This window comes from Pezoporus wallicus, unplaced genomic scaffold (assembly GCF_028554395.1).
Source record: "Pezoporus wallicus isolate ANWC-B61680 ecotype Strahan unplaced genomic scaffold, APGP_CSIRO_Pwel_v1 scaffold_3294, whole genome shotgun sequence".
Lineage (NCBI taxonomy): Eukaryota > Metazoa > Chordata > Aves > Psittaciformes > Psittacidae > Pezoporus > Pezoporus wallicus.
Genome location: NW_026635478.1, coordinates 6282444 through 6308443, shown reverse-complemented (window position 1 = coordinate 6308443; position 26000 = coordinate 6282444). Strand labels below are relative to the sequence as shown.

At 37.2% G+C, this 26000-nt stretch overlaps 1 protein-coding gene across 2 annotated transcripts in view; it reads right to left on the bottom strand.

Annotated features, from left to right (window-relative positions):
• Positions 1-26000, bottom strand: part of LOC130608425 (potassium voltage-gated channel subfamily KQT member 1-like) — a 466916-nt gene that overhangs the window by 186224 nt on the left and 254692 nt on the right. For both annotated transcript variants that reach the window (XM_057426291.1, XM_057426299.1), the window contains 4 exons: positions 22990-23065; positions 19325-19419; positions 18304-18344; positions 10578-10639 (listed from right to left, as the gene is read on the bottom strand). In XM_057426291.1, the coding sequence (XP_057282274.1) occupies positions 10578-10639; positions 18304-18344; positions 19325-19419; positions 22990-23065 (274 nt within the window). The remainder of the gene's footprint in view (positions 1-10577; positions 10640-18303; positions 18345-19324; positions 19420-22989; positions 23066-26000) is intronic.

Here is a 26000-nt window from a genome sequence, read left to right as displayed (position 1 = left end):
GAGCAGGAAATTTAGACAGTTGATGTGTTTTGAGTTGCTGTGAAAGAACATAGGCTTCTGCTGCCTCCTAGGGTATGTCCTCATGGCAGTGCCTACTGCTTGGGAGATACCTGAACTCATGTTAAACTAGCTGCAGTGCAGCTGGCAATGTAAATACATAGGAGAGAGGCCAGGGTGCTCTAGTTTTGAGCATTTAGTTGGCTTTTCTGCTTCCCCTGGAAAGTGTGCAGCAACATAGATCTGCTAGGGCTATTTTTGATCAGTACAACTATACTGTCTTTGAAAGCTTAAAGTTTTAAATGCACACTGTACATTTTATGTTCATCCTATTTTTTTTTTTTTTGGAGTTTTGAGGCTTCAGAGTTCCTGCTTTTCATGTGCATCTCCACAGTGAGGGCTAGAAACAAGCAATTTTAAGAATTCTCACATAATTGCATATCTCCAGATACCAAAGCCTTAAGAAACACACAGAGTAGTAGGAGACTTGTGATATTGTTGCAGAGCTGATAGCCTGCAGTCTCTACTCGTGAAGAAGCAGGGAAGCTGTGTGAACCAGATCCCCAATCCAGATGGATATCTGATCTCACATTTAACCTGACCTGGCATCTATAGCATGGATCCATACTAAGCCCACATTTTAAATGACATTGTTTTGGCTACCTTCTGTAACTGTTGATTCTGTTGAATCTGCTTTAGATGCCATTGCTGTATGCTTCACCTCTTGAAAAGCCCTTTTTATGTCAGTTCCAGACTCCTATTTTTATTAGCATTTTTCAGAAGAGGAAGTAAGACACAATTTCCCGTACTTCTAGTTGTCAGATTTTGAAAACACTGAGGCCCAAGACGCTGCCATGTCACATATGTGCACTTTAGTGGCAGTGCAGGTTGCAGAAATAAACACAGACCTGCCAATTTGGTACTTAATGATGCCCCTCCAACAGCAGCAAAGCCTGCCAGTACATTTTTAGTTATTATTTCTTCATCTACATCCTACACAATGTTACTAGGGAAGTGTGCTAGACCTAAAGTAGAGGCAGTGGGGTGCTGCAACTTCCTGAGGTCCCTCCAAGTTGAATTACTCTGTGATCCTAGGACATTTTTATGGTACAATCACCACAGAATGAAAAATGCTGGCTATGGCCTAATGTGATAGCAGATAGTTTGCTTCATGGGCAGAGACAGACATTTTAAGTCTAAAGAAAGATTAAAGGAGAGATGTTTAGGATTGCTCAGTCCACAGAAAGGCACTGGACTCTAGAGAAAGCAGCATTTGAGGTTTTGAGGAATACCTCTATATGCTTTGTGACGTACATCTAGATAAGGTATTTATACACCTCCCTGTATGATAATATCTCAGTACCTTATAGTAACTGAAGTAGCAAAGTATTGTTTTATAGAGGGAGAGACTGTTTTGTTTGCGCTTGAGCTGAGGTTCTCTGGCACAGCACTCTGGGTTTCTGAAGCTGGTGCTCAGTGCTTGAGCCAACACTTCCATGTGCTTCCTTTCTTTCAGTCTATTCACAGTCATAACCATTCCACACAAAGACATTTTAACCTGCAGAAAAACACTTGCTGATAATGGAAAAAAAAACCCAGTTCTTCAATTACAAGACCATGAATAATTCCCTATATAAACTGCTTAGTGCTTTAGTATTTAATTATATTATGACATCACATAAAAATGCATTTGAAGATCAACCTTGTAATAAACTAAGCATTATACCTACATGACCAGAAAAGATCTGAGGTACTCCACACCACCTTGCCTCCTGCTGGTCTTGAACTGCAATGTGTAACAGACACATTGACTAACGTGTTTTACTAAAACACCTCAGAACAAAGCACTGAAATCAAACCTAAACTTCTAAGAAAGGAAAATATGATTTATCAACTTTAGCAGAAAACGTAATTACGTTGTAGAAGTATGTATTACTGATCTGCTCACTGTTTTTGTGCTGCATAAAATTTAAGGCTACATGTTGCAAAGAACAACCTGGTGGTAAATACAGGGAGAAAAGAGTTTCTCTGTTTATTTACATTTCATTTCTCTCTCCCTTACCTCATAAGGCTTTATATGAAGCCCTTTATTTGAATTTACTGTTGAGTGAAAATTTTCTTCCCTGTATACAGCCAACATTTCTGGTCAGGTCACCACAGTACTCCAGTATATCCTGGTAGGGGTTTTGGCTTTTTGGCTTTTTCTTTTAGAGAGTGTATCACCCTGTAATGTGCCTTGTACAGCAGTATACTTCATATTGCTTATTATATATAATCCATTGCAAACACCCAGAGACTAGTTATAGCAATTTAGACTCAATTTTTTCTTCTAGTCCACCCCTTAGCATCTGATACTGGTCACCAGCGGCAACAGAATAGCTCCATGACTAAACAGATGTTTGCTCTGACTCAGTTCTTGCATGAAACAAGGTAAATCCAACTCCTAGTACAGTAATTATTTGAATGAAGAGGTCAATATTACGCAGCATTCTAATAATATTAAAACCTCCTTTTAAATTACCGATCTGAAAAATATGGTAGGTGAAATAACCATGGTTATTCATGATGCTGGAATGTCTTTCAATCAAAATCAAAATGAAAGAGTAACAATTTTAAACAAATTAATTAGAAATAAATTGGTTCAACTGAAATGCTCAGAAAAATTACAGTATTTCATCCCAATTTTCAGAAAGTCACTCTGAAGTGGAAAACTGGAAACACTTTCTTCCGGTATATGATTTAAAATACAGTTCCATAGAACGTGACACCTGTTCAAAAAATGTTCCATTGGAAACAAACTGCCATTTGCAGATGGAGAAATATTCCAAAGGAAAATCCTCGACTTGTTTGTAAGGAGGGCAGCACTTGCAGCATCCAGCTATGATCAACTAAAAGCGCCTACAAAATCTATTTTTGAAAATAGCTTTCCAAGTTAAACTGCTTAACATTGGCAACAAGTGGAGGTCATAAAAACTGTTCAAATAAAATTTATTTGCATTAGAATTTTTTTTTAAAAAAACTGCTCATAAGAAAATACACGTTTAATGGATTTATATATTTTTTTTTTAATTATTTGAACAAGGTATAAGAATTGTCAAAATACTCAATTTTTCACATCTCTAAATTAAGGCATTTTGTTTTGGGAACCAGGATGACCAATGATTTAAAACTGTATGTTAATTTAGAATAACATATTAAAAATCACAAAAAGTAAAATCAAAATAGTTATAGCTGATCTGATTTCTGTTATTCTTTGGAAGTTCAGGTCAAAGCCCTTTTGGGAAGATTTGAATTTCTGGCAAAGAAAAAAATTGCAGGATAGCCAAAATACTCTTAAAAAAATCGTTTTTTTTTTTTTTAATTTCTTCACCCAGCAATAGCAAATAAATTGCCTCTTTGATTCATAAGCAACAGAACTAACAGAGCTTTGTTCCCCATACATTTGTGGCTGGACTGGCACCTGAGAAGAGACACATTCCACACTCATACTGCAGACTTTTCTTCTGGGAAGAGGCGGATTAGCAGAGTGTCCATCCTCTACCCAGCACATATTTGCTCTATAATTGACAGGAAATCATAATGTCTAAGCTCATGACCCCTTTCTTAATATCAGTTAAAACCAGTTGGGATGCTGGGAAGGTTTAGGAGAACAGGAAGAGACAGACAGGCTTCCCCAACCACAGAGTTTGTGGTAAACACTGCTATTTCCAGGAGCTTTTCCCTACACATTAAACAGCCAAGGTGCATCAGTATGGTCTAGATATCCAATGTCATAACAGCCTGTGAAAGCTTCCCTTCCCTTTGGGCTCTGTTATTTACAGCAGCCCTAAATCATTTCGTTTTTTCTATCTTCCTTGGTGTTCGAAGTTCATCTATGTGCTCTCCACAAGGACTGTTAGTGTAGAGAAGTACATATTCTGCAAGCACCTCTCCTTGTTTCTCATTAAATGTAAGTTGCAAACTGATTTCAGGCTTCTGTGCAGCATATGTCCACAAGCGCCTGCCTCCTGCTGCTCCACCATGCTCTAAGGTGTCATGGGCAGCATTTGCCGGGTGGCTTTGGTTCCTTGGTTCCACCAGAAGAGTTTCAGCCAAGAGAGCAGAAAAGCAACCAGACTGCACCAACTGCCTCATCAGAGCAATCCTTGAGACTGCTATAAATGAGTTCAAACTATTCAAGCTGGATCTCAATCAACAGCCAGTGCATCACTGGGGAGCAGACAATGCCGTCTGCGCACTCATTTATTGGGCTTTGGAATTATTTAACGTTTGATTTATGGTGGTGAATTGCATCCTGGCAAACATTCACCATGCAAAACTCTTTGCTCCCTCACCCATTAAAAATCAGGGCCTGATCCATGTTAAAGCCTCCTGCTGAGTTCACTATGTTTTGCATTAGGCCTCTGGGTCTCAAGACTGGCAGATAATATTCCATTTCTGTCCAATTTTCTTGCTCTAATTCAGGAGAAGCTCAAGTGTTTTCCATCAACATTTTTATGCTTACTTTTGGGAGAAACTTCACAGTGGGTCAGGTTACTGTGATATAGAAAGGATGACCCACACTGACATATAAATTTTCCAAAAAATCTCAGCCTGAGGCAGACATCTGCCTTGGAGAATTTCAGCCCAGCTGGCCAAAGTTTGACAGCAATGTAAGCAACTGAAAATAGAGCTCCATAATGGAAGGTGATGTACAACCATAATAATAGGAGGGTGCTACAAAGTACCACATATGATAAGGCTCCATGACAAGAACCATAATAGCAGAATTCAGTCAGGATTCTTTCAGATATGCTTTAGAATATATGATCTACATCTTCTTTCCTTTTGCTTGAAAGGCTATCAGGGTTAGCTCTTACTTGCAGTTTCCCTCTCAACTGTATTAAACAAGGTTTATCTGAGAAACAAAAATACATCCCAGGCAGTCAAAAGAAGTCCAGGCTATGAAAGTTCCTCTCTTCACTGAGAGATGAGCTAGCAATGTAGAAAAGACATGTAGCTAAGATCCAAGCTGTTAAATCAGAATTACTTGGTTTTCAGATTAAAAAAAAAAGTCTTGATGTTTCAGTACAAGAATGCATGCACAGCTTCAGTTTTATAGTACCTCGAATCCCCACCATGCCACAAAGATTCACTTAGACATAATAGATGAAAACCATGATTTTACTCAGACTAATTCTGAACTGTCTGAGTTCCCATTTCTGCTTTCACCTCCTCTCTGAGCAGAATATGAAGACATGAGCTGGAATCTTGTTTAAAGCCATGTAAGAAATTTGCTGTAGACCTGGGTAAATCTTGAGTAACTTCACTGGCATAAATGGAAACACAATTTGCCTTGAAGCATCAGATACTTTATTTTTTTAATTAAGCAACTGCTTAAAAACAAAATGCTAATGACATCGTGGGTATGGATTTGTGCTGGACTACTCTGAAGTAAATGAGATCAGGCTTCTACTGCACTCAATGGCATCCCATTCCAGATACATATTCTTAGCATCTCCCCTGGTGAACCTCCTGCCCATCTCCTTGAACTGAACATGGTCCACTCCAAGAACACGTACAACAAGAAACACACCTTTTTCATAAGAGATAACTTCAAGTCACATTAGCTATATTAATTATTAACTCACACACATCTATGTTGACAAGAGGTAGTCCAAAATCATCAGTGTTCATGCAGGTTTGCAAAACATATAGGGCCAGGATGAAAAACATTTTCTCTTTACAAGAATGAATGGCAGTGCAACTCAGATAGCTACTTTTAAGAACTATCAGCGTGTATTAGTAGCTAAGAAAATCCACATAATGCCCATTTTCAAAAAGCCTTCTGAAAAGCTTTATATTATGGAATGACTCAATATGTAAGGAACTGGGGGCAAGCAACCCACAAACAGTTTAGTGTCAAAATGTATTTTGTTAACAAAATGGGTTAATTTCAGACATATTCTTGAAACCTCAAAAATGTAGCATGCTCATCTTGCAACTGACTCATTGTGCGTTAATTTTCAGCTTTTCCCTTCTTTTTTTTTAATGCAGCTCAGTTATGCCCATCACCCCACCCACAAATTAGGGGTTTATGATGGAAATTCTGACAGGGCCTTCACTATGGTGCTGCTTGCAGAGGCAGTGTCATGATAAATAGTTTACTATTTAATTCCTCCTGATGTAATCATTGCAGAAGTCAGATTCACTAACATCCATCTCTCCATTGTTTCGCAGGAGGAGTAAGATGGTGGGGCAATACTGCTCTTCTCTGAGCCCATCTTCTTAGCTCCCAACTTTAAAATGGGTGTTTCAGTTGGTAAAGAGGGAGTTTACCACCACAGTCCAACCTCTACATTTGTTTATGTTGGACAACACTTTTGTTCTGGTTTGCATTACTCAGATGGATAAAGCTCAGAAGGGTTCTGCTTTACTGCCCTGTTTTCTCTTAGTGTTTCTGCATTTTTTAAATGCTACCAAATGACTGCTTTTGGCTCTCAGCATTATCACATGTTGTCTATAAGTATGGAAATAGTTATGGTAATATGGACGTAAATCATAACTGTAAATACCACATAAAGAAGACTGCCATATAATTATAAAAATACCTAATAGATTTCTTTTTCAAAGACAACACAGCTGTCCCTTCTAACCTTTCATTTGTAGATTCTTTTCTCTCCTGTTTTTATTTATTGGTTGCCGTGCAGTTTGACATAGCACGACATGATTTTTGTTTCTAATTTTGAAAAGAAGAAGAAAGAATACTCATTTCATCATAAAGAAGCATTAGCTTACAATTTTGAAAAGAAACTAACACCAGCTCTAGAACATCATCTTGGAAGCAAGCTCTCTCTCAATACATTTCAAAAGAATCTGTCAATGGCTACATACCGCAATTTAAAATTAAACCCTGCCATCGAACTACAGAAAGGGTCGGCCAAATGGCACACATCACGTGTTGGGAAAGAAGCCCCATTCTTTCTCTACACATCTCAGTGTTTTTATGAAAAGAACCACACTAGGTTTTTATGCTGACCACAACAAAACAAGATTTTTATGCCCTAATCAGGGAAAAACAGGTTGAAAAGTGTTATGGGTAAATTTACACTATGCAGCATGCTATGTTAATGAAAGGAATAAAGCTTTACACAGCACTGAGGTTGCCAGAAAGGGCTTTATATATAGTCTGGAAACTGCAACCATGTATTTTATCCCTTTTTATTCAGCTTTGCAATGCTTAAAAACAAAATGATACAAGTGTATTACAACTCTGCTTTATGCTGGACCCACATGATGCTTTATCCTACACAAACTTGTTCTTACCTCCTCCCATTACCTTAAACTTACATACAGAGCCTGGATGGTCACAAAAGAGAGGCTGCAAGCAAAGCTAATCATGCCAGATGAATGGCTGTTATCTTTGAATCTTTAAAATATTTTTGCCTCAAAGCTTTTATCTATCACTAAGCAACCACTTCAGAGATCTGCATCTATTCCCTTCTACACAGCAAAAACCACATTTTAACTCAAATAGTAACAAACCTCTCAAGGGAACAAGGTTCATCTTAACCATTAGAAATATACACTTCTCTCTCTCTCAGTTTATAAAAAGAGTAATTATGGCTTTATGCTGAGCAATGCACAGCTCTAAATGGGTGAATTACATTCTGATTCCCTTTTGGAGAAACAACTAAAACAAATGAATTGGAAAATGCTGGTGGGAAATATCAGTCTGGGATAGAGGTGTACTAATAGCTTATTGATAGATTTTTAAGCAGATGAAACATTCAGATCCACACTGCATTTCCATCAGTCTACACCAACTGGCTTTTGTCCAAAAACGTGTCATTTTATCAGATGTGTCACTTGGTTGGGAGGCTGCCATGACTATACCGGGTAACTGAATGTTAAAATAATTTCTCCAGGGGGAAGAGGCTGATCCCAAAGGTTTTCTAGTTCCAAGGGGGAGATCATTTTTCACCACCAGCTGGAGCCTGATGTCAGACATGCCCTTGCTTCATTTATTCTTCTCAGAGGTTGAAACCCAGCTTGTCCTTCCTGACTCCAATATTGTTTCACATTTGGGCACATAGCAGCTACTACACAGTGAACTATTAAAGCAGGACGGCCCATGAGACATGGGAAAATAGTTTAGGGGAAGCTGTCTGACAGCAGGATGTGGTCGTTTCTATTGTCCTATTAAAATAGAGATATCTGGGAAGCTTAACTTTGTTTTCACTATGTAAACATAAGTGTTTTAGCCTAATGCGCCAAAAGATGCAAATACAAAAAAAAAAAAACCCTCCCAAACCCACACCATCAAAACCTCAGAAAAACCAACAACAAATGTTTGCCCTTTTTGGGCAGTGTCAGCTTTCTTAGCAGTAATATAAGAATGAAGCCCTGTACACAAAAAAAAAGGTTAATTTGTGCGTTAATTTGTGCTGAAAGAACAAATGCCCTGGGTTTCATCAGGCTCCAGCATTTTGTGTTACATTTGTAGCTTGGTATGAGAACAAAAAGGAAGCTACAATGATTACATGTCTTGCATAAAGTCGTCTTATGAAATATCTTGACATTTTATTCCCTCCTATTTGTTTTCTCCAGAACAGTAAGTAGAGGTAGAAATCACCAGTTCCCATACAACATGTGGTCAGTTAAAGCGCTGCAGTTTAATTCTTCAAACAAAATGGCAGCTAGGTCTTGACAACATGAGCAGTTAGAGCATGAGCCAAACTATATTTAGATCACATTTAAATGAAGTTAAGATGACTGTACCATTGGGTTTTTTTTAAACTTATATGACTCGTGTTCCAAGAACATTGTTGTGAATCCCTGGTACAGACTGGTTTCCATATACTTATAACAGACATTTAACATGAGAAGGTGAAACTATGTGGCTTCATCATCTCTAAGCATCTACATTGAGGCAGTATTGATGAAAATTATTAACCTCTCTGAATAAGCTGGAGTTCAGGTTCCTAGCAGGTTTAAGATGGAGGGGCGGAGCATAAGCAGATATTTGCAACAGAGATCATTCACTGCAGCATTTACTGCACACATCAGCATCTCCTGTAATGTTCCTTTTACACCAAGATATGCCTGCAGTATTCTAATTAAGGCTTTGAAATAAAGTTATCAACTTCACAGCACATTGCTGAAGCTGGACCAATGCCAGAGACATTAATAACTTTCTGACCTCTCTTCTTCATAAATATGGAGCAGTCAGGGGACCGTGAACTGCTTCCAGAAGTATTTACAATATAGCAGTATTTCTTACACGAAGTAATTCAACTGTTATCACAGGTACTTTCACTCCTAAATGTTCAAATCTGGATTGTGACTTTATATATGCATATTCAAGAAATCAGAATGAACTAGTGGTGTGAAAGTACAGAACATACAGAAGCTAGACAGAAATATATCTCTTTTGAAGTGAATTAAGGTAATCTGAATGAAAGCCAATTTCACTTTGAATGAGTGTCTGCACAAGGGACCAATGCACTTCAGAAGTTAACTTTGGTAACTTGTCTTTACCTGTGAAGCTGATTCTCTAACCCTGTCCAAGACAGCAAAAAGTCAAAGAAAATCTGTCCTTTGACATCGCAGTGTTACATACTTCCAAAGTTGTCCTAGCAATGATCACTAGATATTAGGCAAGAGAGGGAGGAATTTCAATTTTTGCTTTTTTTGCCAAGATTCATAGTTCTAAGGAATAATGAAGTTTACTTCCTCTTTCCTTCTCGCCTCACTTCCCCAGAAAAAAGTGAAAAGAAAATTTGCATGACAAATTTGTGTAAGACAAAGACAAAAATGGGCAATGAATATGTTAAATTCAAATGAACTTATGTCCCAGCTGTTACATCCTACATACTACATATCAAAACTACTGCACTGCTACTGTCCACCAAAAGCACACTGTTCTTGGGACACCAGTATTTTGGGGTAGGTAAGAGAGCTGACTAAAAAACTATTAGAGAAATAGATTCCTAGTTTTAAGCAAACTTGTATTTTTGTTATTGCTTAAGTGGGAAAAGCTCTTGTGGATGTTTGGAATAGGTCTAAAACAATAGAGCCTCACTGAGCTTTGGCCTTTGGGCACACTTCTAAGTAACAATTACTAATAACAAAGATGAACATGACAGTCGGGGAGGGGCAGAACTGATACGAAGATAACCGTACAGGGGAAAAAAAAGCAGTATGTGAATGTTAAATGTTAAAGAAGCTCAAGATTATTAACTGAAATATCAACTGTTGCTATTTACAAAGACTCCTGATACGTCTTTCTGTTTAACTTGCTAATTCTTGTGTGGCAAACACCTTGTCAGTTCAAAGTACTTATACAAGATGTGTGATTGGCTTCAACTTGAAAGCAGCCCCGTTTAAAATCAAGAACAAAATCTGTATGGCAGGCAAATGGTTAATGCTGAACAACATGCACATGATACTTCATCAACTCCCTTACAAAAATTAGGATATTATTCTTTATTATGGTGCCCTGTAATTCTAAAGTAAATCATGCCAAGATACTATCTTGCATTACTGTAGATCAGATATCATTACTCAGAAGAAAAAAAAAAAAGCTTTCATGCACTTACCTTATCCTCTAGCCGGATCAGTCTGGCTCCTACAGTATAGTATCCTTTGTCTACCCCTTTTTCTAAATAAAGAATAATAAAACCAGGACATTCATTAGATGGAGAATAAACTCAAACTAAGAATTATACCTATAGTATTTAAAGCAAAAAAGAAGTCGGCAAGAGTAGGGTAGTATAAATGAGTATAACAAGAAAGAATTTCTTCATGGTGTATGGAAGTTAAAGTGTGTAGTTGAAGAGAAGGGAATTAGTTTGTCTAACTGACGAGATTAAATTAACCTAAAGGGCAACCTGGACCTTGGTAGAGGTAGCCTGTGGACATGAAGGACTATAGATAGTGTCTGGTGTAACTCAATTCTCTGTTTAGCAATCTCAATTAACTGCATGTAGTTAGATAAAATAGTCATGGTCGCTAGGCATACCCCACATTTTGAATATCATTGGCATGAGCAATATACACTTCCTATACAGAAAGAAATAACAACAGTTTTCAACAGGTTGTAGATATAGGAGGCAGGACTATCCAGGGCCTCAAGGGTTAGAGTGGAAGAGATCTATCTCCTCACTGCAAATGAGTGACACTGGGAAAAGCCCTCACATCTCCATCCTCATTTTCCCTCTTAGCTTTCATGAGACTTGGTTATTACAGGCCAGTTATACAATTTGTTTCACACACACTGCAAATGGTGAGACTGGGAGCCAAGACTAAAAAAAAAACCCTGTCTAATGTGGAGTCTGTTCTTTATTTTTTTATGCCCCATCACAAAGGAATGCCATAGTTTGGGGGACTTACTTCACAGAGAATGAAGTACAAAACCACATATATACTGAGCAGGGAGAAAATATTCACAAGGATAAGTCAACTGCCCCGCACTGAAGTAACTTAGAAGCCTGTGTCAATGGAAGTTGGACACATTCTTCTATACTAAACTGCATTTTCAATAGAGGACTGGAGTTATTACTCTTTGATTGTTCCATAAATTATTTCACTCTTATGAGTGGTTCAGCTTTGCTTATTAAAACTATTTATGTCCATTTTGCTTAGCGCATGAGCACAATGTGAAGAGCTTACTGGAAGGCAGGCTGACATGTGAATTTATAGCGCATCAGGATCCATCATAACTGCCTGTATGTGTGCTCATTCTGCAGGAAACTCATGTTCTTGTGTTTCTCAGTGAATGGTACTTGCTTTACCATAACCATTAACAGTGTATATGTTTGCTAATGGGACATGTTGAGTGATATATTTACACCCGAGTTCATCTCAAGGTAACTTGCACTGTATGTGCCACAACCTTAGAGGAAGACTTCAGTGAAAACCAGCGTTGGCAAGAGTACTCTTTTTGCTTTCCTTCTCTATAGACCACCTACAACATTAAACAGTCCAGAGACCCTTGGCAGCTCTGCATAGGCATTAGAAAGGAGAAGTGTTTCATCAGAGAACCTGCAGGAGTAAATACTATAAGGAGAGAAAATTCAAAGATTGTTCAAGGACACTGCATAGGGACAGAAAAAAAATATGACACTGCTTGGTTCAGACACGTGTGCTGTTCATCATTTGGTAGTTCCCAGCCACAGAAACCTCTTAAAGTATAAGTGGCTGAGGCTCAAGTTTATCTATGTATTCATCTCTGCCTAAAATGAAATAATTGACTTTAGAGTCTACTTTCTAGTTAGTAAATCTGTAGACACTTATCATCTTCAATGTATACACCAGAAGAAACATGACTTTAAGGATTTCTACAGTAGGTTTCCTATTTTAGTTATTCTTGAATGTGGTGTGGAACAGAAAATAAGAAAATAGGAAGCAGATAAGCAGCAAGAAGTTATTTTGTGGCATGTGACACTCCTATCAGATGAAGTGAAAAGAATGATATATACACATGTAGCTGTGTCATATCCACTCCTTTACTGGTGTGCAGGCTGCATATAAGTCACAATAGGCTGTGGTCTTTCCCATTTCTTATTAGCCTCCATTTAAATCAGCATTCAGCTCTAATTTACAAGCATTTTTCCTCTAATAAAGACCAACTTTTAAAAGTAAATGAGGTGTGTATACAAGGTGCAGAGCATTGTGGTAAGAAGTGTGGGCAGAAGTTCAAATAGCATTGCTCTAGTACATTTGATTTCTATCTCATGTTTATTCTTTCTCTCTTGAGTCTTTTCAAGATATATGATTGTAGACTTCCTACACTAGATTATTTGCTTTTACATAGTTGAAAAGATTACATGGCTAAGTATAAACCTGATTTGTCTGACATTTTTTACTTTGTAATCCAAAATAATTTTCTTTTAGTATCGAGTTTTGTCTGTGTTGGTCTGCAATAAAACAGATAGACCAGGTACGCAATCCACTAAATATGTACATCTATCTGAAAGACATAGATACAAAGAAAACATACATGATCATCACGAAAGGAGGCACAATTATTTATAACTGGATGAAGATACATAAAGAGAAATTTTAGTGCAGAAGAAAAAAACATCCCAAAACAAGCTTGTATCAAATGGTTGGTATAATATAAAACTATAATTTTATATATTTGGACTTGAATCAGATAAAACATCAGTATATAAGCAATATATATAAGCAATATATATAAGCAATATATATATATATAATAACACTTCAGGAGACAGGACAGTTCTTGGGTCATCTAGTTGATTTCTCATTCTTATCAATGCACAAATATCTTCCCTGAAAGTCTTTGCCTTCCTGAGTATACATACCACACTACTTTCAAAACAACATGATCCTGCATTTATTTCCTAATATTTCCACAAAGATGGCCAATATCTTTTTCTAGTGAACAAGAGATGCCTTTCGGAAAAAAAAAAAAAAAAAAATTAACTTTTCTAAGTATTCCCCACACCAGTTGAGAAAACAAGAAAAGCCATCCCCAGCTTTTTCCCCAAATGGAAGCTCATGATATAAATGACACATTACTCATTATTCAGGTTTGTTTTCTTTTACAAAAACCAGCCATTGTCATATGAAATGAGTAAGAGAGCATATCAAATGAGTGACTATGCCATAGTCTTGATTTTTTTTCATGCAGTTAATGTGCTCCATCTCATCAGAATATAGCAAACTTTTCCAAAAAAATAGATTTATTTATTTGGTTAGAAAACATACTTATGTGGAGCATTAGGACAGTGAATGAATTACAGACAGGTGGTCCGAAAATGATAAAAGCTGGAAAATCTATTCTGCTTTTCCAAAGTAAGAATCCTTCCTTGATTTTTACTTTTCTGGCGTATACAGCTAGAGGGGAGCTAACTCAAAAAGTGTAAAATTTATCTGAAAGCCATTACGTTTTTTTCAAAGAAGAAAATGAATTTGAGCAGTGTGACACCTAGCATATTCCAGATTGCTAAATATTGAAACCTCAGAAAATTATAGCAAATCCAGCACTGTGACTACAGAAAGCAGGACAGTGCAAGAGATACCACTACCTTCGTTTCTCTAACTCAATGTAACCACAACCTTCTAGATTTGTATTTGTTCCAGTTCTTTGAATGCTCTCTGCAGGGAAAGTTGTGATGAGCTTATGGCAAGATTGAGATTTATAGGTTTATAAACTGGGTGTAGTTCTGGAAACACAAGTCAGGATTGCCTTTTTAAACCCTGGATCCATAAACCAGCAAATAACAAATTTGCCTTAGGCATCATGACTTTTGACTTGAGTCTCTTTTCTTATCAGCCAGAGCCATTTACAACTGATAGGTAGAAGAAATTAAAAAGAGGTAGGGCATAGGTCAGGCCCTTGTGATTTCCCTTGGACAGCCTAAAGAAAATTTAAAAAGTAAACTGTCAAAGTCTTTTAGTTTAGAAGGCTATACTGCAATAGAGAAAGCTCTGTGATAAAGCCAGCTGTTCCATGATGAAGGTTAAACAGTATATGCTGAAAGTAAAAATTTCTAGCTCTTTCAAGCTGTAAAAATCTAACTGCACTGACTGACTTGCCAGGTTAAAGACACGTAACAAATAAACCAGCTCTAAATAAAAGGTCCATTTGCCTATCTGCTTCACTTATCTACCTCTAAGGTGACATGATTTGCTCATGTGGCTCATGAGGAACAATATATATATATATATATATATATATATATATATATATATATATATATTCAGTGTATATTCATATACACCGAATCTGGTATGAACGACATCCCACTTCTGCTTTCTCCAGAAGGTGCTGATGGCAGGATTTAGATACACTATCCTTATACTATGTATAAAACAATTAATATATCAAATACAAAATGACATGCAAGCTTCTTTATTAGCATTTTATTAAGAATGCAATTCAATCTGTTCAGAGGACCTAGATGCACAGTAAATTAGCTGAAGTTTCCAAGCCCTTGAAGTAGGATATATGTGGTATCTCTGCTGCCTCTTTGCACTGAGGTAGATCAACCCCAGTAATGCAAAGAACTTTCAGAGGCAAGATCGTGAACACCTGGCAACTACAAAAAGTATCCTAAGTGGGTTTACTTTTTACCAAGTTCCCATGGATTTTGTCTCCCGGAGGGGTGGAATATATCTGTTCCTGCAGAAATCTGGGTATCTCTCACTTCAAACTGACTTAAAAATATTAAAAATTAGACTAAAGATCTTTATTATGCTTTAAAAGCTATTGTGGCCCAATTTCTTCTTAACAGCTGGGAAGGAAATAGCATCAGAAAGCTTAGGTGGCATTTAATGGATAAAAAAGCAGACAATGGAACTGTCAAAATTTTTCAAGAAAGCCTTTTTCTCCAAGGATTCTCACCCGTGTTATGCAGACCCAAGAGGTTCAGATGAACTGCAGATAAACATCAGCCTTTTGCATACTTTTCTGAACCCAGACACTGGATCTTTTGTTTTACCTTGGCATTATCCTTCACCTTTGCCCCTGAAAAGCTATAGTAAGTCTCAAAAATTGCATTCAAAAGCAATTAACTCTATCATGTGTAGTGAAGGTCAAATATTACACTCTTCATATTTGTATCATTACCTAAGTATCTGCTTTGTTAGTTCAATAAATTTTATTAACATGCGCTTTGAGTCTACATAAACACTTCCAATTATTAAGGTGTTTGTTTACTATTACAGGAATAGCTGTTTCATCTTACGGAATTGTGTTACCTGGAACACAGGGACAGGTTTTTCATGATACTAAGACACGGTCTTCTGCGTATACTCATAAAAATGGGATGTAAATATTTGGAAAATTTATTCATTACCTTAATGTTTTTGCACATTCCTGATACTAGGAGTTTCAAAGAAAGCTAGTAGATGCCAAGACTAAAACAAGCAAAAAGGGAGGAATCCTCACAACATGTGTACATAGAACTTAAATCATTCAAATGCCTGTCACAAAATACTGCAGATGTGAAAAGCTTACAGGGGAAACTAGGCAAGTTTGTTGAGGACAAACCATTAGGACTACTAAATACACAGAAATCATGTCAGGAAGTCTCTGATCTGCAAATGGCTGAAAGCTTACAGGAAGGTTAGAGGCTTATGCATGCTGTTTTTTTATACATTTCCCAAAGCACCTTGCTCTTGGCTCCGTCGGAGTCAGGACTGGTCTGACCCAGCACGGCTTTTATTCTGTTCTTGTATCCTTATCTTGTTTTAACACAGCTTTTAGTGCTTTTTATCTTTGAGAAACTAACTTGAAAAATAACAGTAATTGCTTCCAGTGAGTTCAGATTCTGGATCTTTTATGACATCATTCACTTTTGAAAGGTAATAATACTACAGACACACTGCAATTACTTCATATAAAATTATCAAAGTTGACAACAGGGTTTCAGTAACAGCCTGATCCAAAACCCACTGAGGTCCCTGGAAAGACTCCCATTCATTTCAATGGGCTTGGAATCAGACCTTAAGATGCTTTGAATGGGAGTATAATAAAACAGGAAAAAGAAGGAGTTGGAAAGGAAAATTCTTTTCATGTTTTTCTCCTTGGCAGTTTAGTATTTATTGCACTGTCATTGCTCTTTTGCTTGCCATCAACACAAAAATAACACAGTCTGGAGGAAACACCCAGATTGTTTACAAATGAGGTTTTTAGCAGTGCCTTTGAACTGGAAAAATATTATATTAAAGATACATTTTCAATGTAGAATAAGCCATCCATTCTGAGGAAAACTCAGGAAGAACTCTTTCCAGAGGACAATGCAAGTCTGTTTCCACCCAAACCAGACCAATACTATAACCACTCATCGCTCTTCATCACTTGATTATCAACACGTTGGTTTATACTGGGACTAATCATAAAGTAACCCTTGCTTTATTTCTGCAGACCACTTATCTGGAATCACTTATCTTATTTTTGGATTTGTGGAGGGTTTAGATAAAATAACTACTAGATCAAGTAACTTTTGGTTTTGGTGTTTCAAACCCATAACTGAGCTTACCAGGTTTTTCATCCCTAAAACCATTTTACCTTTCAGAGTTGGTATTTATTCAGTCCATCTGAGGGCAGAGCCATATGCCTTTGCAAGAGGTACAACTTTGTAGAGTTGGCATGCTCTGAAGGCAGACACTATTCTTAGTTGTTTGACCATGCTTTTGCATCAAAGACAGCTGTCTTGAAGCCGCTATTCTGCAGTAATTTTGCAAGAAAAGACCAACAAGGGAAGATAGTTGCACTAACATGGATGCCATAATGTCCTCCAGAGTATAGGCTTCCCCAAATACCTCTGAAGTCCTATGATGCTCTCCACAGTAAGACTATCCACCATGAATTACGAAGATAAACCAACTTATCTTACCTCTGGAAGCCAGTGGTAATTAAATCAAAGCAATATTCTTCTGATAATAAAATGATAATGAATGACAAAACTCATGTGGCAGATTTTGACTTGAGCTTCTTTCTTTTCACTTAACCATCTGAGGCTGTATTTCTGTTTCTCACTAATAGAACAGATTCTCCTTTTCCCTAGCTATCCTAGTATCTTTTCCCTATTTTTATTGTAGCTAGTCTTTCCTAAAGATACAGGATCAAATTTTTTGCACAACATGCCGCATAAGGCTTTACCTGAGTCATGGGCATAGACGTGTACAAGACAGGGTGTGTTTTGAAAATCTCCCTCCTGATTCTAGGATCAGAGTATTTTTTTCATGGATATATCATAGCATTTTCTTACATACAGCTGGCATTTGCTTATGATTAATTATCAGAGCAGGCCTTTCTGACAGACTGTTCACCTCTGTTCACCAAACACGCCAGACTGTTCACCACTATTAGCATATTGGGGATTTCTGTTATTAGTTTATCTGTGCCTGATCTTCCATTTTTTATTATTTAATTTCATAACACTTCTATCTATCTAGCTTTCAAAGCTACCCCAGGTCTTCTTGAATGATCCGCTTGCTCTTCATTTGAGCTTTCCAAAGCTGAAATCCATGGGTTGCTCACAAAAGAAAATGTAACCCCAGCACAAAAAAAAAATAGAAACAATATTTCTGTGGAAAAAAATCCAGCAATATGGTTTCAACTCCTCATGCACAGATACACATTTTTAACATTTATTCTTAACTTCCATTTACTTCACTACTACCAACTGAATGCAAAGTATTTATCTTTCCACAGTTGTTCCAGGGCTTATTAACAGAATCATGTATTCATGCATAATAGGCTGGATTATAAATCCATATTACTGTAGCTATGGGTGTTTTCATAAAGCCATGAAGCTAGTAATTATTCATAAAACGCAGTCACCATACCTGAGAAGAAAAGGCCCGGTTTTCCCAAGGAATGGTCCAATCTGAAAAGCAAACAGTAGTACAATTACGAAGCAACTTAAACTTTGTTGCTAGTGAAAGCATAGCAGTATAATTTACATGAGAATTTACAGTAGCTTTAAACCTACAATAAAGCAAGTAAACACATGAGATTACCATGATTTTCTGCACATGCAGTCAGCAGTTTAGTTCTTCAGAGTTTTTTCCCAACATCAAACCATATTATGTTATTTTCATGAGTACCAATATTTCTTAGACTTTCATGTTGTAACTAAAACATAGTTCTCCTGTGTCATATGTAATCTAATAAGAAAGACTATACAAACAGTATGGCTTCTTAATAACATTTGCAACTGTTCCTTGAATCTCATGCAGGCAGATTTAATATCTCTATATGTTGACACAGTAGATTCCATTCAATAGGATTTCTTTTTTTTCCTTTTTTTTATTTCATTTAAGGGCCAAAGGAGTTCAGCCTGGTGTCCCAGTCCACAGTGTTAATTTGTAAAGAGAAAAGCACTTTGTGCTGAAACAAGAAGAGAATAGTTTTGTGGCAAAATATTTCAGCTGTGGTCCCCAAACTCAGAGAAAGCATGTGTGTGGAGAAACGTGGGAGGGAACTGATCCAGATAGAGAAGGGAGCAGAAAAAAAACAGGTTTCTGTCAATTGTGGAGAATCACAAACAGGAGACAGAAGGGTAAATCCTATTTGAAAAGTTTTCGTTTTATGAGAAGAGGGCAGAAAAGCTCTATTCTTGTTACAAACTCCACAGGACGCACCTAGATTTCTTTAAATTTCACTTGGAGAAGAGAGGGAGATAAAGGATAATTCTAAAGTTGGTTATAAAAAGGGTTAAAAATGACTCCAAGTTAAATCCTCTAGATACTGTGCTCCCTGTTGTGCTTGCAATTTTGGACAATTACTCTTCATTAAGTACACATCTCTCCTAAAGCCAGCTGGCACTAGAGAAATCAAATATTTCATGAGGCAGACAGGGCCTACCTTCTTTGAAGTTCTTTTATCCGAACCATCATATTGAGGTGTCCTTGTGAATACTGTTCAATCACATCACGTACGTCATACGGTTTCCGAGCTTGCTGTGAAAGAAGTCATACATGAGACTGAAGGGTCAGTATAGTTTCAACCTGATTTTTATTTCAGGCAGGCCTTCATTCTATCTTTTATCTTCCAGAGGTTACATGCTTGCCATTTTGCAATGGTTGCTGCAATGAATAAAAAATATGTAGGCATTGTAGGAGTGCATATTTATTGTGGAGATGGAGCCAAATGATTCCCATTACTGTCAGTTAGAGTCATGTCTTCATGTTACTTCATACTGAGCTAAATATTAGACCTTCGCAGTGTATTTAAAAAACACAGACCCAAGATATATAATGGATCTAAAACTATCATGTGTGATATCTCTTGGCTCATTCCAAACCCATATGTTAATCATAATGTCAGAAGACTGAACCACGGAGATAGGCCCACTTCATAAAACTTGGACCCAGAATCAAATGCCTTAAAGACTAAAGATGTCTGGTGACAGAAATATTATTGCTGGGAGGACAGATGCTTTGCATAAGTCTGCATGTAGTCTTTGTGCTTCTTTGTTTTTAATGATACCTATGAGGTCAGAAAAGAAGGTGAAAATCAAATAAATTAAAAAGGACAGATAAAAAATGCAAGAGAGCTAAAAAACTGCCATCTGCCCAGCTTTATTCCTATTCTAATGAGAATCCAGATGCTTCAGCCAAGCTTTACTTTCTTGCTATAACTACTACAGCAGAATTCTGAAACAAACCTAGAGAACTTGCATAAAGTGATGTGATTATAAAAAATACATCATGGTAAAATTTTATCAAGTAAAATTAATGCTGTGGGTGTGGTGGAATAAATGCAAATGATGTCCTAACTAAAATACCAGCATTTTGAGAGCCATAACAACCTCTATGGGAAATGTGGGGCAAGATGTCTCCTTTTTGGCTCTGACTCAAGAAAAGAAGAAAAAAAAGAAAGGTAAACTGCAAATCTAGTAATTGGAAATTACTGAAAACAGCTCATTAGTCATCTTGTTGTCTGTTTCCACTCTGTCACAGCTTCAGCCAGAGCTATTAACATGCACCACTGCACACACGCATTGAACACCTACAGTATGTGCTGGAGTCATGCTTGGAAGGCAGCCACAGGATCCTAGAAATTTCAAATGAAAGCATGGAACTGGGATGGAAATAAATCCTGTGAAATGAATGAAGAAGCAAAAGCTCTTCGTGATAAAATGCCTTCCTTGTGCTCAGCCGTCAGCACTTACCTGCGTAATTACTTTCATAAGGGTTCATGGCTTGGGTAGTGTGCACGTACATTCGTGTGCATTTGTGAGAAGAGATACTTCGGGGAGAGAGAGGTTTCAGCTTTCAGTTTATCACCTTTTTTTCTTTTCTCCTTTTTCTTTTCTTTTCTTTTTTTTTTTTTGCCTTCCCCAGCTTCCCATTTTGCAGACGCTGACACATCACTATTTCTGGCCAGAAAAGCAGCCTATTGTCTTCACTCGGAGAAACAGTGCCAGTATCACTCTTTAGATTGACTAGCGGGGGTGCTTTGAGAGTATTTTGGCTAAATCCTCTGTCCTTTCCTTTGGACACTCTACTTAACATGATGCATGGCGCAGAGCCTAGATGTACCGGGGATTTTCCCCCACCTCCTTCCCCTCTCCCCCATGGGCTACTACGTGCATAATTAATTCTACTCATTCTCAATGAAATTTATTTTCTCCCTCAAAAGAAGTCCTCAATCTGTTATCCCTTTTATCAAACTATCAGCTCTGAACGCTGCAGTTGCAAACTACTGTACAATGCAGTCTGCCTGAGCCCTCTGCAAAGTAAAAATATCCTCCCAACTTTTCTCTCCTCTTTTCTCATAAAGCTTTAGATCTGAGCATCTTATGTCCTGCCAAACTTTGCCACAATCTCTTGTCATGTTTTTATAAGGAAATGCTAGTACAATACAACTTAAGATGGGAGATAATGGGCTTCCAGGGAGGTTTGCTAAATGCAGAATTTGAAGAACTTCATTAACTTTCATTCTGTCCATTTTGTCCATAATCCCAAATCCTGGCCACTTGGACTCAGTATTCTACAACCAGCATGCTTAGAGCTCCTAATGTAAAACTCAAAATAGAATTACTTTGCTTTGAACAATCTAATTAGCATGGGGAGTCCTATAAGCTATATTTCACAGCCCCAAGAAATTTAAAAAAGACCCAGAATCCTGTCCATAAACTGATTAAGTCCAGTTTTTAAGGTTTGGCATGACTGCTATTGGCTGACAGCTCCAAAACATTAGGTCTATGGTGGTTTGAAATACCTTAATTTTTATCTTAACTCATTTATATACTGATTTTATTTTCCAGGGAAGCTTTTGTTTCTTTTCCTTTTTTTTCACTTTTTTTTTTTTTAATTTTCCCTCCCTTTCTTTTCCTTTTTCTTTCTTTTTTTTTTTTTTTTCTTTTTATTTTATTTCATTTTCTGCTAGTTTTTATCTCTCTGGTGTATTTACAATATAATCTTCCTTTCCTGTTTGCTGAGTTATGCAACGCGACTTCTAGTTTTCTTTCACAAGGTAAAGTCATCTGAAGATACATTTCTGCCTGAGCTTGGGAAATCTGTCAACCTTAGTTCAGAGTCTTCTGAGTGCTGTGAGCTTATCTCAGACTTTTATCCCTTGCAATTAAGTGCTCAGCTCTAATCAAATATGCTTGAAACTTAGGTACTTGCTTTATCTTTTTAAAACCTTTTTAAAAAGGATTATGAAAGTTGATTAACTTGCAGTGGACCATCTTGGATAAAAAAGCATGAACATTCAGATGGAAATAACAGGGGCTTTGGAAATCAGGACAGAAGTTAATTATTCATTTCGAAGGCACCACCAGCACATGGGTGATGAGAATAATGATACCAGAATCACATTTCAAACAAGTTTTATCATAATGGGTCTTAGTAAACAGGCAAAATAAGACAATTATTCCAATGTGACACAGTTAGTTTAAGCACTTTGAAACCTGATTAAGTTAACTTCAGACTTCATAAAGACAGCAGATTTCCAGGGGGCAGATGCTCCGCAATTTTATAAAATGTGGCCTCTCTATGATGACCCATTCAGAGAAACAAATATGGAAATGTAGGCCACAAATGTGAAAGCAACTTTACACAGCATAGGACTCATCAGTACTGAACTGAACTGTCAGCCATACATAGTGCACGATTAGTTGAACACTCTCTACCAGTCATTAGATTACCAGTATAAAGAATATTTTAGCAGACTCTCCAACAGTCTTCTTCATTTCTTCTAGTAGATGACTGCATAGTTTATATATTAGTCAGTACAGTAAAAAAAAAAAACAAACAGAAAGACAATAAACTAAACGCAGCAAAAAAAGAGAAGTGAAAAATAACTATGCTGACTCTACAAATTCAGAAGGCTTTCATATCATAATATACTCATGGGTAGTTGATAGTTTTGCCCACACTATAAAAAAATCCTCAAAAGGTAAGTATGAGGCTGAGAGCCTAAAAAGCACCTTTGACTTGTAATCACTGCACAAAGACAAGGTCAGTCTCAGAGCACTTTCAATGTCATACACTGTACTTATGGTTAATGGTGCTGCTTACCTGAAATTTTCTTCTGGCTACAAAATACTGCATTCTCCTGATGACTTTTACAGCTGTTCGATGTGCTTCAGTTAATCTGCCAAGAAAGATAAACAGAGACATACACCAGTGGGGGGAAAAGAAAAAGTAGGAAAACCATCTTAATAGAAGATGTTGACTCCAAACAGCAAAATCTACAAGCATGTTTTCTATCTACAAGCATGTTTTCTATCTACAAGCATGTCTTCTATCTACAATGCAGAATTGTAGCATAAAACACTGTGTGTGCATGTGTATTTTGTTCTGTTGCTTTACCCTCTTGTATATTGTGGTTCTAAGTATAAAAAACTGATAAGTGAGACAATGAAAGCAGGTGTACAAAGATAATACATGTGGAGGGGATTAGACAGGATTACTGTCAATGCATACAACTGGCATCAGCTTGAAGAATGTGAAATGCTTTCAGAACCATGACTGCATCCCTTATTTTTCATTTATTGAGTGTTTGACCATGAGCTCTATTGCACGAAATTAAGACCTTTTAAAAGTACTTTGAATTCTCTAGGAAGGAAAGAAAACTTGAAGTATCACATCTGAAAAAAAAAAATAAATTAACAGAGCACACCCTCTCGGCACACATGTGTGTTCATGTGGATGTCTGCATTGGCATTCAAACACAGAACTGGCCACACTATAACTTAGTAATATCACTTTACCCAGAGGATACTCTATTTGCACAACATTAATTGTGTCACTTGGCTGGCAGTTAATTACCAGACCCTCTTATTTATCGTGAATTTTGGAGGGGTAGAGAGGAAGCAGGAATATAATAATTATAAGAACAAGTATTTTATTTAAGGACTGACTCCTTCCCCATGGACTTCTCTATTCATTCAAAATGAGTGAACTAAAGAAAACAAAGTTTTCCTTCCAAGGAAGCTGCATTGTTGGGAAATCAATGTTCTATACAGAGATCATCTTTGACATTTCATGATAAACCTAGGAAAACTTGCCAGCAAGTTTCTCATCTCCTGAAAACACAGTCTGCCACCTCTTCCCAGTGTATCTAACTGGGGAAAGTGAAGCATTGGCTAGGCCATCTACTTGGATGCTACAGACTAGAGATGAAGTCTTTAAAAAGTGGAAATATTAGTGTATTATTTCAAAGTGAAATAAAAGCTAAACAAACAGTGACTGTATTTGAGAACTAGCATCAGTTCGTTTTTATAATTTCTCTTTGATAAAATTAGTGCTTATGATTGGGTGAGATACCACAGCCACAGGAACAGGGGTTTAAAAATAAATTTTCAGCATTATTTCAAGTCTCAGATTAATAACAAATACATGTGTGAAACTCATATGTATATACTGCCTATATCCTCACACTTCACATATCTACGTATATTCATGCACATATCCATGTATATGTATACTCACACATGCAAACACACAGAAGACAATGCAGGGAGAGCATGATTCAAGAACCACCATTGTTGTATACCATCAACAGCATTGCTAAGCACGAATCTTTGCATTTGAGTAAGCCTATCAAAGGGATTTCAGAAGTGTCACTGAAGGACTACCAGTAGTTTAGCCTACAGGACCTCTATTATGGTGAAAGAAAAGCTCTCAGCTGGACACTCAGGGCCCCAGCTGAGCTCCTGTGGCTGGTGACTAGAATAGAGACAACATTCTGTTTGCAAATGGCATATACTCGATAAAGAAATCTTTGTCTGTCAGCCCGTACAAATAATATATATATATATATATTTATAACCAGAAAAAAAAATCACAATTTGGGGTTTGGGGTTTAACCTACCTCCTTTGCGTACCAGTTAAGATAGATAAAAGCTTGAAATTACCCCCCTGCCTCTAAATGATGTGAGACTCTATATATATACTTAAAAGGTTTGGGTTTTTTTGTGTAATCCATATGAGATGCTTAAACAGCCTCAAACAGATAAGCTTAGAGAAGTTTGAGATGGAAACAAACCAAAGCAGTAATTTCCTCCTAATTCACCTCCTTCAGCAGAAATCTGGGCTACAGAACTGTTTCCAATATGTTACCAAGTTTAAGTATCCAAAATTATGATGCTGACTCTGGGAATCTGATGTGAAGTTGAACAGGCTTCATTTTTAGAGAGAAAAGTTATTTATTTGTGAAATACAGCAAAGACAAATACCCAACTATAATTCTAAAGCACTGCATATTGGCCTGTTCCAACTGGCAAAATCCACACCAATCCCACTGGAAGCAAATTTTGAAAAAGGAGTAAATTACTGATCAGATCTGATGGTCAACAGTATTAAACTGAGAGACAGAAGTACATGAAAACTTTAATGGAAAAAAAGACAGCTTGAAAAGGTGCAAATCCATAGACTGACATATGTGGATGGGTTATCTTAATTGCCTCAATAAGTCTATAAGGAGTGTAGCAGCTCTAGGTGACAGACAGCAGCTCTGGATGAGTTAACTCCACGCTAGCAGAGCTATCCTCCTGACTGCGTGACTGACTGTGGTCCTAAATATTTTTTTGAGATTTTGCCTGATTTTCTTGGTTCCCTAGCACTGATGTCCAGAATGGATAATTACAGCTATTACTGGAAAGGTTACATTTATCTCTGTATTTAGCCCAGTACATTTATCCTGCTAAACCTTACATTTTAGCCCAAAACCTCGGATTAGGCAAAACCCTTTCAGAAGCCTTCAGAGTGTCAGCCTGTTACCTGCCAGAAATATACAATAGGAAAGAATATAAGGCCAGAAATGCATACATCAATGCTCAATGGAAACACAACCCTGCCTAGAGTGAATCTCCTAGACATTTTGAGATCTGCAGCTCATGAAACAACAACTCAGGGGGGTTGCGGTGGACACCATACTTGCATACTCTTTACACATTGGATTTTCTACTGACAGAAGACTAGAAAGGATAGATCTTCACGGGTAGTACAGTGCCTAACTCCCATGGAGGTGAAGATTTAACTCCTTTCGCAGCTCTAGCTCCTATATGAAGCCAGTAGGACCTGAA